The 15,853-nt window shown below is 46.4% G+C and overlaps 1 protein-coding gene across 2 annotated transcripts in view; it reads right to left on the bottom strand.

Moving 5' to 3' along the window:
* LOC144143588 (toll-interacting protein-like) overlaps positions 1-10,350 on the bottom strand; it is a 37,345-nt gene extending 26,995 nt beyond the window's left edge. The window contains exons 1-3 of one of the 2 annotated variants that reach the window (XM_077675398.1): positions 10,228-10,350; positions 5,300-5,479; positions 2,709-2,842 (exon numbers count right to left, since the gene is read on the bottom strand). In XM_077675398.1, coding sequence (XP_077531524.1) covers positions 2,709-2,842; positions 5,300-5,479; positions 10,228-10,275 — 362 coding nt within the window. In that variant the 5' untranslated portion in view covers positions 10,276-10,350. Of the gene's footprint in view, positions 1-2,708; positions 2,843-5,299; positions 5,480-9,697; positions 9,895-10,227 lie in introns of those variants that run through there. The other variant, XM_077675397.1, reaches the window with a different exon arrangement.
* Between the last annotated feature and the right edge of the window lie 5,503 nt (positions 10,351-15,853).

The raw sequence follows: 15,853 nt of genomic DNA, 5'->3' as shown, positions 1-15,853 counted from the left end.
ACAACATCGCGAGTGAAATTCGAACCTAAGGTAGCGGCGAGTTGGGCGAAAATGGTGCCCTGTTTCACTGCGCGCTCTGCAAAGGTGGACAGCGGTTTCAGGGACTTCGGCCACTGCTGCTGCTGATTTTTTTTTTTTTTACCCCAGCAGCAGTGATGACTTCAGCAGCAATGCGGATTCATTACATTTTTGTTCTGATGAAGGCTCTACTATTCAACAGCCTCAGACTTTGAGCTGTATTTATAAACAAAACGTGCTTAATATCTTGACGACTGCAGTATTGCTTGCACGTGTAGGGTCTGGACAATGTGCGGCGGAGATATTTTGCCAAATGCACCGCGCCGTATCGCGTTATCACTCTCAAGATAGCTTGACGCTCGTGTTAAAATTAGCGCTGCGGAACGATGAGCGCTGCTTCTCAAAAGCGGTTATCTTTTTTTGTTGTTGTTTTTTACCGCTGCAGTGATAAGGATTTTGTTTGAGAACACGAAGAAGCATGCTTGCATAGGCGGAGAGTGCGGCGGGGCCCGTGGGCCCCAGCCATCTGTGTTCGTACGGAATTCAGGGACAAAAATTCAAGGATATTCAAGGACTTTCAAGGCCCCGCCAAGGCATTTTCAAGGGTGCAGGGAAGCACGTGTACCAACATTTCACTACTCTTCTCACACGCTAAACGTCTGCTTCTTTACATCTCAAAAACTGACCTCAAGAAAAATCTCTTTGGAACGGCTTCCCCCTAAGTGAACAAGTTTAGACCCACCCACACTAATACTGGTGGAACTTGACAAAACCCAGGCCATCTTGAAGTTCTTCGAGCTCTGCAGATGCTCTCAATACACAGTCTTGAATAGTGAGGAACGTAACTTAATGCGCCCTGCCCTTCTTATCCCCCAAATTTCTGTGCTCATTAAGGGGGAGGGATTGACGACTCCACTGGCTCTGCCCACCATCACACCCGTCAAAGTAAAATATTCCAGTAAAGCTTAGCAGCTGGATGCAATGTGTTCTCAAATTTAGAGTTTTGCTTATCTGTGCTCATTTTTATTGGACCCTGGAATGTCAGCGCCATTCATTTGCGAAACGTAGTGGGGAATAGCTATGACAGGGCACAGCAACGGGAAGATATGTAAAATGAATAACAGGGTGAGGCCATGCAAAAAGCAGTATGGAAAATTAGAAGGGGACCTATGCTAATCTTTGCCTCATCCGACGCAGGGACTTCTTCAGTACGAGCCATTCTATAAAGCAGCTCGCTTTAAATTGTAAAAGCAGTATAAAGCAGCACTACTGCACCCTTAAGCGTGCTTTAAATTGTAAAAAGCATGTTAGGGATGGTGAGTGTGCAGGGCCACACTGATATTATCCACAAAAACCCGATCACGCAATCGAATCTCCTGATTGTTGCCCGAAGAAATCAAGGGTTTTCACGGAGAAGGAAAAAATTTCAGGCCCTCGAAAACTCAATTTACAATTTCAAGGGTTTTCAAGGACCTGTCGAACCCTGCCCTCCGGAGTTTCTCAGAGGGGGCTCTGCCCACACCTCCGTACTCCCCCAGTGCCATTGCCAGTTGACATTTCTTGAGAGTTGCAACCTCTACCTTTTCACTTAAAATTTTATTGGGGCTAAAAGCTTACTGCATCATTGAAGTGGTGCAGACGTGGATGGCTTACTTTCATACTTTCCATTTATTCCTTCCAATTCTTACCATAGGAGGACAAGTGCACAGGAAGCATGTATGTATGTATGTATGTATGTATGTATGTATGCATGTATGAATGAATGTATACATGATGATGGGTACATTTTATCATCATCATCATCATCATTGGGCTACAAGTCAAGGGGAGCGTTACCCCCCCCCCTTCCTGTGGGAAAATGAAAACTCTCCGCCTATGCATGCTTGGATTTATATTTTAGATAGAGAGAATAATTCTCGAGTGGCTTCGCAGAGTGGCACAGCTGTCGGAGCCGTTAGGTTGTTAGGTTGGTGGGCCCGCAAAAATCCAGAACTTGGTGTACAGCCTTGATTTATATGTTGAATCATTGCTTGGGAACGTAGAAACATTTTCCTATATCTTAGAGTTCCCAAAATAGTTTTTAGGCTCAGTAAAATAGCCTATTTGTGTATTGTGTATCATTTTTTGTGCATTTTTCTTTGTTTTGTTGACCACTAACCTCTCCATAAACTCTCATCTTTCACAAAATTGCTGTAATGTGTTTGAAAGAGAAATCTATCAGCTACAATTTCATGCATAGCAATGCCAAATATGTCTGGTAGCTCAAGAGAAGAAAAAAGGCTTTTTGGAAGCACTCAAAATCGGCCATTTTTTCCGCGGTCACTTCAGGACCCTTTTTGGAAATAGTTTCACTACCACCACCACCACAAAAGAGTTGTCCCAGAAAGGTCCTACCAAAATCCCGCAGCTGCCCACACAGGTCTTAACTAAGTCCCATACAGGTCCCAACTAAGTCCCACAGAGGTCGCATCAAAGTCCCACACAGGTCCCAACTAAGTCCCACACAGGTACTAAGTCCCACAGAGGTCCTAAAGAGGTTTCATCAAAGTCCAACACAGGTCCCAACTAAGTTTCACAGAGGCCCTAAAGAGGTCGCATCGAAGTCCCACAGAGGTCCTAACCAAGTCCCACACAGGTACGAACTAAGTCCCACAGAGGTCCCGTCTACTAAGAGGTGGTGCTGTACCCACCAGTGGAAGAGTTTGTTCCAGTGGGGGTTCTTGGCACCGTTGTAGTCCGTATGCGTCTCGTACACATTGTGGCCGATCCGGATTCGCACATACGGGTCCATCCTCGTGACGCCATAGTGCTTCACCAGCTTCGCCTGCAAGTTTCGAAGGACTTGTGACCTTCCGTACCGTGATGGGTCGAGAACATGACACACGCTTATATGCACCTAACAAGTGAGCCAATCGCTCAGGCATAAGTCAAATTTAACTGTCAATTGGCACAAATAATGAGAGACAAATATACATTACAACGACAAGAAATTTACAGTACACATGTGCACACTTCACCAAACACACAATTTACATTCCAGGCACCGCGCTACAACACCACGTTAACCTTCTTCAGGGAGGTCACCCATTGTCATCAGACATAGTATTGAAAACCCCAGCCTAAGATTGAAAAGTTTGAATTAATTACGAACACAGGTCTGCATTTGATAGCCCGCAATATTCCTCAAGCCTGCTTCCCGGCTGAACAAAATGTTCATGCACTGTCATCACAGTTTGCAAGTGATTTGCTGCAAAGCCCTGGACCATTATGGCTCCAGACCGGGACTGGAGGCTTTCACGTCGGCAAGGCTTTCATGCCGGCCAAGGAGTGGCCTGCTTATCTGCAGATTTTTCAACTGACACTTACTTAGGGAAACACTGATCTTGAAGACTTTTGTTATTTTTTAACTAACCTAAGTGCTTCAGATTTACACATTCAGTGTATTTTAACATACTGAGCACAAATATGCAGCCAATTTTCGTCTATGTGGAGTAAGTTCAGAGTTGTGCAACATGTTACGTCATTCCATTTCGAGCAATTTTTTCATTATCTACCTGCGAGATACTCGAATACTTTTTATCCCTTTGTGCTCTAGAAGGAGCAGGGAGTGAAACTATACCACAGAAGCAATTTTAGCATTGTTTCTACAAGCCCTGTAAACTTATTAAATGTCAGGTCACTGATCACCAATATTTTCGTAAAACAAACTGCATTAAAAATTGTGCTGGCAAAAATAAATTGTATATTTTGTGGTTTTATTGCACTGTACAGTTCTTAAGCTTTCAAATGCAGCAAAAATTATAGAAATCTAACCATTACATCCCAAGATGTTGCACCTGACAGTTGACCTCATGGGGAAAAATTGGTTCTGGGAAAACAGGGCCCGAAATTTGGAAACGTAGGCAAAAATAGTCATTTAGGCGACTTCAAAGGGTGGCAGTGTTGTAAATACTTATGGTACAGCTATAATATTTTGCAGATACATTCTTTGGGACGTGTAGACTGCAAATAAAATTAATACAGAAAATTGATTTTGCGGAAAATTTTCGGTCCTCAAGACCGGTGTTCCCGGTTAAGAAGACAAATCTAAACCCACCGTGCAGATAAGTGAAACATCAGAACTTCCTCACTGTTGGTAACAAGCTGAAATTAGCCTATGTCCATTACATCGTCCCAAAAACCACTACTCCCCATAAATAACCAGCACTGGTCACAACCTTGATATTCAGAACACCAGCAAAAGCAACCGAGTCTGATTCATAACAAATGAACTGCCCTGAGGTGCTTGTTGGTACCCAGCAGCACCGGCATCTTCCCGAGTCACTTCGTTACCCACACTTTTACAGCGCAAGCAAGCACATGGTTGCGTGTGCACTGCACGTCCAAATGAGCTCGCACAAGGACTCCCATATAACACCAGGAAAGAATATGATGCACTGATGCATCTGACACCAGTGCAACCACAGAACATTTAAAGGAGCCATGAAGACAAAATACAAGTTGGGTTTATTAGAAAGACTGCTTAGTCCCGATAACAATGATACCAATGTCATCGCAATCTTCGAACAAATAACGTAGATATTACAGAAAACGTGAGAAGCCGTGGCGACCCCCTAGCCAATTTCCCGCAACTTTTCTATGACGTCATGAAACCTTGTTTGTGCGATTGGCGGCCGCCTAACTCACCTGTCGCGGCGACACATGACTGGACGTCTGCAATGGGGCCTCTAGTACCATTTGAACGCATCACTTGAATGCTAACGTGCAGTCAACGCACTGAAAATTGTTTTATTGTTGGCCTGTATGACGTCACTCTTGCTCATAACACGTCACTGTGGCGCAAAATTTGAAAGTTTTTAAATACTTCTTGCTTTTTTTCGTTAAAAAAACATCTTTTGTGGCTCTAATGGAGCTGAGTGAGATACTGAATCCTAGTTCTTTCAAATTAAACGGAATTGTATTTTCTCTTCATGGCTCCTTTATGGCTGACGACACCACCTGTAGCCCTGAACTTCGGTGAAACATAACGCCGAGCTGCTGACCGCCCGGCCGCTCACTGGACGGCTGCAACTTCACTTCAATGGCCGCGCTCTTCTCGATTTTGGTTTCAAAATCGTCGATTTTTTGCTCACCGTTTGCAGCGTCCACGCGCATATTTCAGCTGTTGTATTTTGCATCTTGCTTTCTTTTTATTAGGCAGACTATATGGAAGAAGTGTTTTCAAGAGGCCGAAGTTGGCCTTTATGCACATGTGGGCCCTTTGGCCGATCCCCCCCCTCACCTGTATGACAGAGATGCTGAGACGGCCGACAGCCTGTGCAGTCGTGAAGGCAGTGGCGCCCGACAGCTGCTGCTGCAGGGCGAGGGCCGCCTGCTCGTCGGCCGAGATCTGCTGGCCGCTGGGCGAGACCGGAGCGACGTCCACCCGCAAAAAGTCGCCTGGCAGCTCGCCCACCAGCAACTGCACGGCCACGATTGCAACAAGGAGGCAGCGTGAATCCAGAGCGACAATCACCGCCATTGCTACCAGCCCCCTCACACAGACTTTCGAAATGGGGTGGAGTAGCGTCACTAAATAAGCTACGCTTAAGAGTACCGCCACTTCGGGTACCCGGAAGCGTGTGGGGGCCATTTTGTTTCTGGCTTGCAGAGTTGCCATCTTTCTTAACGAAACCGCCGCCGGTTGTGACGGGCAGAGTACAAACAGCCACTCTGGCGTCTGCGCAGCAGAGAGCGACTGAGAGAGAGGAGAGGCGCTCAGAAACAAAATGGCTGCGCCCATATGTAAACAAATATCACGTGGTGCCGACCGACCAATGAAAATCCTGGCGGCACATAACAATGAGAGAAAAGAGTGCCGATACTCTAAAAGCCTTTATTTAGTGACGCTAGGGTGGAGTGCATTCGGCAGGCATTCCCAGATAATGAATGGCAGGCTACCATCGTCCCTGAAGGGGGGACACTGGTCTTAATACAACTTCTTTTAATTTTCAAGTGAACTCTGTGAAACTTGTCAGTCTTGCTGCTTTTTTCCCACTGATTTCAAATATGCCAGTATTTTTTCAGTTGGTCAATTAGTTCCCAAGATAATTAGAGATAATTAGCCATTTTTGCCCCCACAATTAACAAAACAGTGTTGGTCACAAAACTGTAATCTTTATATTTTCCATTACTATGAACCCTGCTGAATGCAATCTTGGAAACAGTTTTTTGATGCATCGCTTGGAACTAATTTTACAGCTCATTAAACTTCGGTGTTTGAAATGGGCACTGAAAATGGTTCCTTGCCACTGGTGCTACCGAAGTTTAATGAGCCGTAAAATTAGTTCCAAGCGGTGTATCAAAAAACTGTTTCCAAGATTGCATTCAGCAGGGTTCATAGTAATGGAAAATATAAAGATTACAGTTTTGTGAGCATTACTGTTTTGTTAATTGTTGGGACAAAATGGCTAATTATCTCTAATTATCTTGGGAACTAATTGACCAACTGAAAAAATACTGGCATATTTGAAATCAGTGGGAAAAAAGCAGCAAGACTGACAAGTTTCACAGAGTTCACTTGAAAATAAAAGAAGCTGTTTTAAGACCAGTGTCCCCCCTGAAAAGGAAAGTGTACGACAGCTGCATCTTACAGGTAACTCAGTTTAGAAACTTGGAGGCGCACTAAGGGGGGTTCAACTTAAATTGAGAACGACACAGCGGGCAATGGAGCAGAAGATGATAGGTGTAACATTAAGGGACACGAAGAGAGCGGAGTGGGTCAGGGAACAAACACGTGTTAAGGACATATTAGTAGAAATTAAGAAGAAGAAGAAGAAATGAATGTGGGCAGGGCATGTAAAGGCAAGATAATCGTTGGTCATTAATGGTAACAGAGTGGATCCCTAGAGAAGGCAAGCGTGGCAGGGGGTGGTAGAAGGTTCGATGGGCAGATGAGATCAAGAACTTTGCGGGGATAAATTGGTCGCAGTTAGCACAGGAGCAGGATAATTTGATATCCATGGGAGAGGCCTTTGCCCTGCAGCGGGCGTAGACAGTTTGATGATGATGTATACTGTCTTCATGGCGTCTTTAGGCAACAGTTTAACAAAACACAGAAAATTTTACTGAAGCATTTAATTAACTGGGCATGTAGGGAGCAATCCAAAAATTCAAATTGTGGGGTTAATGCGCCGAAGCTACACCTGGTCTTTCAGGTCCGCCATAGTGGAGGGCTCCGGAATAATTCCAACCACCCAGGGATCTTTAATGTGCGCCAAAATCTCAACACACGGGCTTTTTCACTTTTTGTCTCCCTCAGAAAGCAAGCATCGTGGGTGGAATCGAACCCGCATCCTTGGGTTCAGCAGCACAGCGCCTTAGCCAGTATGCCACCATGGCAGGTAAAACAGAAATATCAACAGAGAGACCTAATAAACTGGGCATGTACGGAGTCATCTACAAATTCAAATTGTGAGCATTTTTACACGCAAAAGCTACGTCTGGGCTATGGGCTACACCATGGTGAAGGGCTCCAGATTAATCGGGACTAACTGGTGATCTGTAGCATGCACCAAAGAATCTTGACAAACAAGAAATCCAGCCCCAGTAATTTTATCTCAGCAATTTTGAAAACCTAACCTCACACCTAATTGAGATCTCAAAGGTGCACTAGCTTTTCCCCCTTGCCCCCACCTTTTTTTTTTTGTTTAATGTAGAAGACCTCACCAATGAGGACCATTATTTGGAATCGACTGCCAACGTTTGCTGAGGCTTACCCTCCAACATTTTATCACTGCCCTCACTACCATATACAGCTTGAGCCATTTCCGAGTGGCTTTTTTTATTTTTAGGAATGCAGCTAACGCCACGTGCCGAAGTCTGTCGCTCATCCTGTTTCGTGCACAGTGCTATCGCGATGAACAGATGGCACAGTCAACTTTGCGTACTGTGCAACGTAACCAGTAAAAAAAGTTGGCCAACGTTTTTTTTTTTTTTTAACAATAGAACGGAAAACAGACATAACATGGCTTCTGTGAAGCTGGTTCTTGGGGCTGAGGTGTACATATTAAATGCGGGAGCGCTTAGTTAAAATGACAGCTAAGTGAATCAGTAGGCAAGACAGGCATGCTACTTGAAAAGAGGGGCTACAAGCTGTTGAAAACCCCATTTAAACACAAGCATAGGGGCCAATAAAGACAAAAGACAAGCTTGGTTCATTAAAAGACTGTTTCGTCCCCATAACAATGACACCAGTTTTGTCGCAAACTTCAATGAAATATTCAAGGTGTTGAGAAAAACGGACGAAGTAGTGGTGACTCCGTAATCACTGTCTGTTGACGTCTCTACGTCGTCACAGAATCTTGTATTGTAGCGGTGCTTCACGTTCCCTTTGACCTGATTGCTAACATAAAGTTATAACTATAAAGTCTAAAAACAGCACGGGCTAAGGCGTTGCGCTGCTGAGCACGAGGTCGTGGGTTCGATTCCCGGCCGCGGCGGCCGCTTTTCTGATGGAGGCGAAAAGCAAAAACGCTCGTGTGTTCGAGATTTCGGCGCACGTTAAAAATCCCCAGGTGGTCAAAATTAATCCGGAGCCCTCCACTACGGCGCGCCTCATCGCCCGCGTTGCGTCAGCACGTTAAACCCTACAATCAATCAATTAAAAACAGCACGGAAGACAGGACTAAGGAAGGAACAGACGACACAAGACGACAAAGTACACCTTTTTATAACTATAACTAACGTAAAGTGATAACGAAGCTTTAATTTATCCTTCTATTGCAACACTACTAATGTTGCATAGCACAAAGTTTCAAAAATTTTCAATATTTTTCTTCCATTTTTTCGGCTAAACAAAGTTCTTCGTGGCTAGAATGGATTTGAGTCGGTTCCCAAAGGCAACTTTTCATAATAAACAAGGCTACATTTTGTCTTAAAGGCCCGTCTAACACCAGGATGCTCCGAAGGGATGATCAACAAACCGATCCACGTACAAATAGGTGCGCGAACAGCAAGAGTCTCGCAAGCACGTTGGGCCCCTATCAAACCGCTTCCTGGCAAGAGCCAGGTTTCGCGTTTCTGATAATAGCCTCCGCCGCGCGCCTGATAAGACATAATCCAACACGTGTCTCGCATGTGAGTAGAAGGGGAGGCTGGGTGTGCGATAAAACATCCCAACAGCAGAGTGCGCATCAAATTAGAGCTCTGTCAGGCGTTATTGTTCCGAACACCAGCAAGGCAGTGCAAGACAAGGGTCGCAGACCTTGTATTTACGGCGAGGCGACAGCAACGACGTCACCGGATCCTTAAAAATAGAACACTTCCCGCCGTTTTCAAGCACGATAGGCCGTTTCGTCTGGTTCTGAATAGAAAAGGGCCGTATAAAAAATAAATGACCGGTGCGCATGTGAGCGCGGCCGCTTTACGACCACATTCAAAAAGAACTTTCCAGAACAAGCCCGAGTCGTAAAACCGTAGAAACGGGACCGGCAGGTTACTTGAATTCGTTTCCGGCGTACAAAACGGCCCATTACTAAACTGGCTCCTAAACTAGCGTAAGCTAGCCACCTGTAGAGATAAGAATGAAAGGCTAACTGCGGGGACAGCTGAGAGCCCTCGAGCTATTGGCGCGGTGCCACCACGGGCTTTCAAAGCGGACATACGACGCGAGCTAGATGTTCTAACGCGTGATGCGTACCGCGTTCGGGGGGACGTTGTAGACGTTGTAGCATGTCACCCGTGTTCGCTCCGAGTAGGGAAAGAACCGCCGAACCGACGTGTAGCCGGCCACAGGGAATATGAACGGGATGAAAATCATGTCCATATGGCGTCACAAGACTCCAAAGCGCGCACTAAGTATGCACGGTGACACATCCTGCGTAGGTGTACTAGCATCACCGTTGTGACGTTTGACGCGCTCAGACAACCGATCGAAGATAAGATGAGAAGACCCGCTCCGAAGCGCTGAAAACGGGACCAAAAGCGTTTTTGAAGGCGAGTTGTAGAGCGATTTGGGGGGAAATAAAAATAAAGAGTTCCACCCCGAGACATGTGATCGGGGACGATGACATCACATTCGCCGTCCAGACACGATGGGAAGGTTCGGTTCGACCGCGAAACTGAACGACAGAGAGAGTTTCTATGCAATAGCTGCGCGATCTGAGAATTCGGAGCATCGTTCACAACGTCCCCAAAAATTGAAAAATGCGAAATGAGTGGAATATTCACCTGTTTTCGCCGTTCGGCGTTACGTGCATCCGCTGAAGCAGGCGCCATGTTTGTTTATATCGGATTGATCAGAATGAAGGTAGTCAGCCGCCGCTTCGTATGAATTAATTGACCAACTACCGGATTTGGAAATTCCGTTAATATACAGTCAAACTCTTTATTTTTGCTTTAATTTTTGCAATTTTGTTTTTATTGTTACATTTCTACTAGTAAGAGTTTTAAAAGTCGTGTTGGCCGATTTCATTCAACACCGCTTTCAGTCATCAGACCCTACCTTGTCGCACGCCTTTGTTGCCCTAATCGCCGGTAAGTTTTTCCGCTTTCGACGAAGAAAACGAAGTTTTTAGCACGCGCTGTCGATGCCAGGGCGTTATTTACGTTCTATATTTGCTTGATACGTTCGGACGGCCCTCGTTTCGACATGTACAGCGGAGGCGACGCTTGGTCTGAAAGCACGTGTGACCTGCTCAGGTCCGGACCGGTACTAATTCGTCGCCTCTTAAAGCGTTTACTCGTTAATATCGGCGCAGTTTTTGACGGGGTGCTGATAGGTCGGTGTTTCTATGCAATGTTTAGTGAAACCTGATTCTGTACCTGTGTGAAAACTGCTGATGACCGGCGCTGCTTTCAGCCCATTCATTGTGCGTCGGGGGATCGGAGTCACCGCCCGTTTAGAGACGCTAACTAGACTTTCGCCAGAGCAATTGACAGTTAATAGAGTGATCGATCGATGGAACTGTCGCAATGAGGACAGTAAGAGCCGGCGCGCACTCGTGGGTGGTGGCCGTGACAGCATCTCCTTTTATGGCTTTCGATTTCGTTGCCGGTCTTCGAGCCAGTTTAGTGCTATTCTTTGTATCTTAGGTTACTTTTCTATTCCCGTTTGCGACGCTGTGAACTTAAAAGATATGACGCGTTTTGATGTCATCTTGAAGTCTGATCGTGCGAGTGTTGTAATGCTGGCACTAGTTACCAACTCTGTAATCGACGCTGAAATGTGGGCGGGAACACAGAGAACATCAGCTTCCTAGAGACGGGGAAGGGGTAGGCCTCATTCCCCCTGGGGAGGTACGCCGACACATCTCGCCGGGAGGTGGAGTGGTGCATGGTTTCGGCGGAGGCCCAGTACTGTGAGTCAGAACTGGTCCCGCCCCCGCCCCACTCAGGGTTCATCTGGTGGCCCGTCCCACCCCTACACCACTGGCTGAGCCAGGAGAGGCTGTGGTGGCAACCATGTGTTGGGGATGCCGCTGCATCCACTCTTTCGTCTGCACCGCCTCAAAGCACACGCGAGGGAACGAAGGAGATGTTGACGGAGACACCCGCGGCAGTTACCACCCCCGCCGCACCACCTGTGCAACCCAGAGCGCTCCTGACGCCCTCGGCGGTCGCAGCTCACACGAAGGGCATCGGAAAGGGTGCCATGGGGTCCGCTCCTACGGGCACCCTAATGAATTCGAATGATGACATGGACGTCGCGCCGTTCCGCCTCGCATTAAGCGAAAGGAACGGGCTGCGGCATTTATGTCAGTTGAGAATTTGAAAAAAAACCCTTCCAAGAGTTCAAGCCCGCAAAAACGATACATAGACACGCCCATATTCCAGGAATGGGAAATAATGGGAAGAGAAAATATTATGCAATGGAACTGCAGAGGCCTTCTTAAAAATCTTGATGATGTCTATGAGTTATTTATTTCTAATCAGCCGATTGTGATGTGTCTCCAAGACACCCATTTAAACTCTAAACAAACAAAATTTGTGAATGATTTTGGGTATTTAGGAAATACAGGGATGGTGGTAGGACATCTTCAAGTGGTGTGGCCTTCTTGTCCGAAAATCATTGGCGTGTCACACAATCCAATTACACACCATCCTTGAGGCTGTTTCTATTCGTACAATAATATTTAAATGGCTAATTACGGTGGGCTCTCTTTACATTCCTCCTGAATTCCAGCTGTCCATTTATGATTTAGAGGCGCTGGTAGATAAGCTTCCAGAATCCTTCATCGTTATAGGTGACTTGAATGCACCGAATCCTCTTTTTGGGGCTCTTCGCACACGGATGCCAGAGGTCGCTTCATCGAAAAATTCTTATCTTCGGGACCATGCCTTTTTATTAAGCAACGGACTACATACCATAATACAGCAGACAGCACTTACACGCACCTTGATTTGCCTATTGGTTCCTCAGTTCTCTTTCCATGACTCGAGTGGGGCGTGGGCACGGACCCACGTGGTAGTGACCACTTCCCCACTTCACTAACATATGCAGGTAAAGGCCCAAGAAGTTGATCTTCCCATAAGGGATTCAGTGAAGAACGAGCAAACTGGAGTACATTTACAGACATCCAAACTACACTACACATCCATAAGACACCTATGCGGTGAAGAAGCTACCCAACTGCTCATGGCGCACATCCTCGACGCTGCTGAAAAGTCTAGTTCCCACGCCTCTGGTGCGCCGCGTACCCATTGGAGGCCGTGGTGAAATGAGGAACGTAGGCGGGTGCGAGATGCCCAGAACAAGGCGCGGGGTATCCTCCGTCGGATGACGTAGGATGACCTCCTGACTCACAACGTGTGTCCATCTCAGCACAATACACAAGCACTTTCATGAAACCCAAGCTCCCGGCCGAAACGAAGCCTTTACATAACGATGAGATCAACCACTTCCTATAACTCTGAGTTTTCGCTTCATGAGCTGAGGGGCGCTCTGAGCACATGTAAACCCTCAGCTCCAGGCTCTGTCAACATCACATATACAATATACAGCACCTCCACGCAGACGCACTTGAAACACTCCTACATCTATACAATAAAATATGGCTTTCGGGGCACATTCCACGCTTGTGGCGGGAGGCCATAGTAGTGGCTTTCGTGAAGGAGGGAAAGGACCCGTCGTCCCCCTATAGTTACCATCCCATAGACCTGATGAGCTGCCTGTGCAAGATCTTCGAGAAGACGATAAGCCGCAGACTCGTGTACTTCCTTGATTATAATGGCCTTCTCGAGTGCTGCCAGCAGGTTTCGGAGTGGGGAGATTCACGAACGACCAACTCTGGGAACTTGAATCATAAATCAACGATGCCTTCTTGCATAACCAGTTCTGTCTTATGGTGTTTTTAGACATCAAAAGGGCCTATGGCACCACTTGGCGTTGGGGCGTTCTTTGTGACATCAATTCATTCGGTGTCTCGGGTAACACGTTAAAGAGCCTTGTTAGTTACTTCTCCGAGAGAACATTTTGCCTGAGAGTCGATAGTGCACTCTCGAAGGTTCACGTGGAAGAAAACGGCGTGCCTTAGTGTGGATGGTTGAGCTGCATGCTCTTCATAGTTAAGATGAACTCTCTTGGGAAGGCATTGCCACCTGCAATTTCTTATTTCATGAATGGAGACGACGTACAGATATCATGTAACATGTCAATCTGTGAACGTCAATTCCAGCTTGGAGTCAAGAAACTTGCTGGATGTGCGGAAAAGAATGGTTATAAACTGAATCCTGCAAAAAGCTCTTGTGCTGTGTTCTCCAGGAAGCGGGCGGTCCATCAAAATCCAGATATTAGTCTTAAAGGCATGTCGCATCCTGTGAACAATGAGCACATGTTTTTAGGTGTTGCGTTTGACCGAAAACTCAGAATTATTCATAAAATAAAGCAACTGGAGCATAAACGTCTCAAAACCATAAATACCCTTAAGGTCCTCTCCCACCAGTCGTATGGTGCTGAAAAAGGACTCCTGCTGCACCTGTATACTTCTTTGATTGGGTTTTGTTTGGACTAAGGCAGTGTGGTGTATGGGTCAGTGACTAAAACAGCATTGCGAATACTTGACCCAGTGCTACACTTGGGGCTTCACCTTGCGTCGGGTGCATTTCAATCTAGACCTGTACAGAGCCTCTATGTCGTTAGATCACCAGCGAACCTACATGGACCTTTTACACGTCTTTAAAGTTTCATCACTGACCCGCCATCCTTTTAAACCTGTCTTCTCTGATACAACCACGGCCCAAATTCTTTTATACCGTCGATCTAATGTCCCTTCTTTCTCACACCGAGTGAGAGATGAAGCGTCTAATCTTGGTGTCACCTTTTCATACACTTGCACACACCTTTTTATACACCTTTTCATGCACCCAGATTCGCGCTGGGTCGTGTGACTTGTCGTTTGTAGCTCTGGATAGCAAACGAGTACCAACAACGTCAATTCTGCAGCACTTCTTGTTTCTGCGAGCGAAGTAGCAGTGTGTATAATTTTTTAGTGACGAACCAAAAACTGCCCTTACTGTGTCTGTGCCGCGCACGGATCAGATTTGAGGCTCTCTAAGACCCTGAACTCGAAAAGCAGCATTTTTATGGAGGAAATCTATGGAGCTTGGCTTGTTTTAAATCATATAGTCCAACATGAAATACCCAAGTGTATCATTCTCACGTACTCACTGAGCGGTTTACATGCATTATCATTAAATAAGTCTTGTAAAAACCATGTTCCAAATGTAGTATATAAGGCCATTATATCAGCGTATGCGTTAAATCTCGAGGTGATCGTGTGTTGGGTTCCACGCTGTGCTGTGTGTTTATGCTTAGACGCAAGGGAAACCTGAGCGGACGGCGCGCAGCCGGCGGCTCGGCCCGCCTGACGAAGGAATTACGAGGGCACGACCCGGGGAGGGGAGCCGAAAAATAAAAGCACTCTCAGACTGAACGTCAGACGTGTCGGTTGTACGTTTCTCGCGCTCCGCGAACACTACATTATGGCAGCGTACGTTCGAACCTGCTACTAAGGCACCGATGGAGGGGTCGCAAGCCCAGGAAGGAAAAATGGCCATGTCAAGTTTTCAATGCAAGCCTCCAGAGGAATTTTCTTTCGCAAGCCCAAGTGAGTGGTCGCAATGGAAGCGGCGTTTTAAACGTTTTCGCATCGTGAGTGGCCTCGCCTCGAAATGCGCGGTGGAACAAGTCTACGCATTGGTCTACTTTATGGGCGACAAGGCAGAAGACATATTTGCCTCATTCAAGTTGACAGAGGAACAGAAGATCTTGGGACACATCGTTGATAACCAAGGAATTCATGCCGACCCGGCAAAAGTGCAGGCTATCATTGATATGAGACCACCATCAAACACTCAGGAGCTGAGAAGGTTTCTCGGAATGGCAAACTACCTGATGAAGTTTGTCCCGAACATGTCAGAAATAGATCACCCCATGAACGCTGTTCTAAACGCGAAAAGCGAGTAGGTATGGACCTCAGCCCAACAGAAAAGCTTCGAACTGCTGAAGGAAAAGCTGTCTGAAGGTCCAGTTATATCACTATTCGAGCAAGAGAACATGACTGTAGTTTCAGCAGATGCCTCATCGTTCGGGTTAGGTGCAGTTCTGCGACAGAAGCAGAAAGATGGAGTCTATCGACCTGTAGCGTACGCATCCCGTAGCCTGTCGGAGACAGAAAGGAGGTACGCTCAGATTGAGAAAGAAGGCCTTGCTGTGACCTGGGCATGTGAGAAGTTTCAGGAGTATGTCACTGGCTTACAGTTTACCATTGAAACTGACCATAGGCCGTTAGTTCCGATTTTCATGTCGAAACATTTGTCGGATATCACTCCCAGGCTACAAAGGCTAAAAATGTGC

This window comes from Haemaphysalis longicornis, unplaced genomic scaffold (genome assembly GCF_048455015.1).
Source record: "Haemaphysalis longicornis isolate Haplotype H1 unplaced genomic scaffold, Haemaphysalis longicornis Haplotype H1 scaffold_6, whole genome shotgun sequence".
Lineage (NCBI taxonomy): Eukaryota > Metazoa > Arthropoda > Arachnida > Ixodida > Ixodidae > Haemaphysalis > Haemaphysalis longicornis.
The sequence above is the reverse complement of the archived record's forward strand: the minus strand, read 5'-3'. Positions and strand labels throughout refer to the sequence as shown.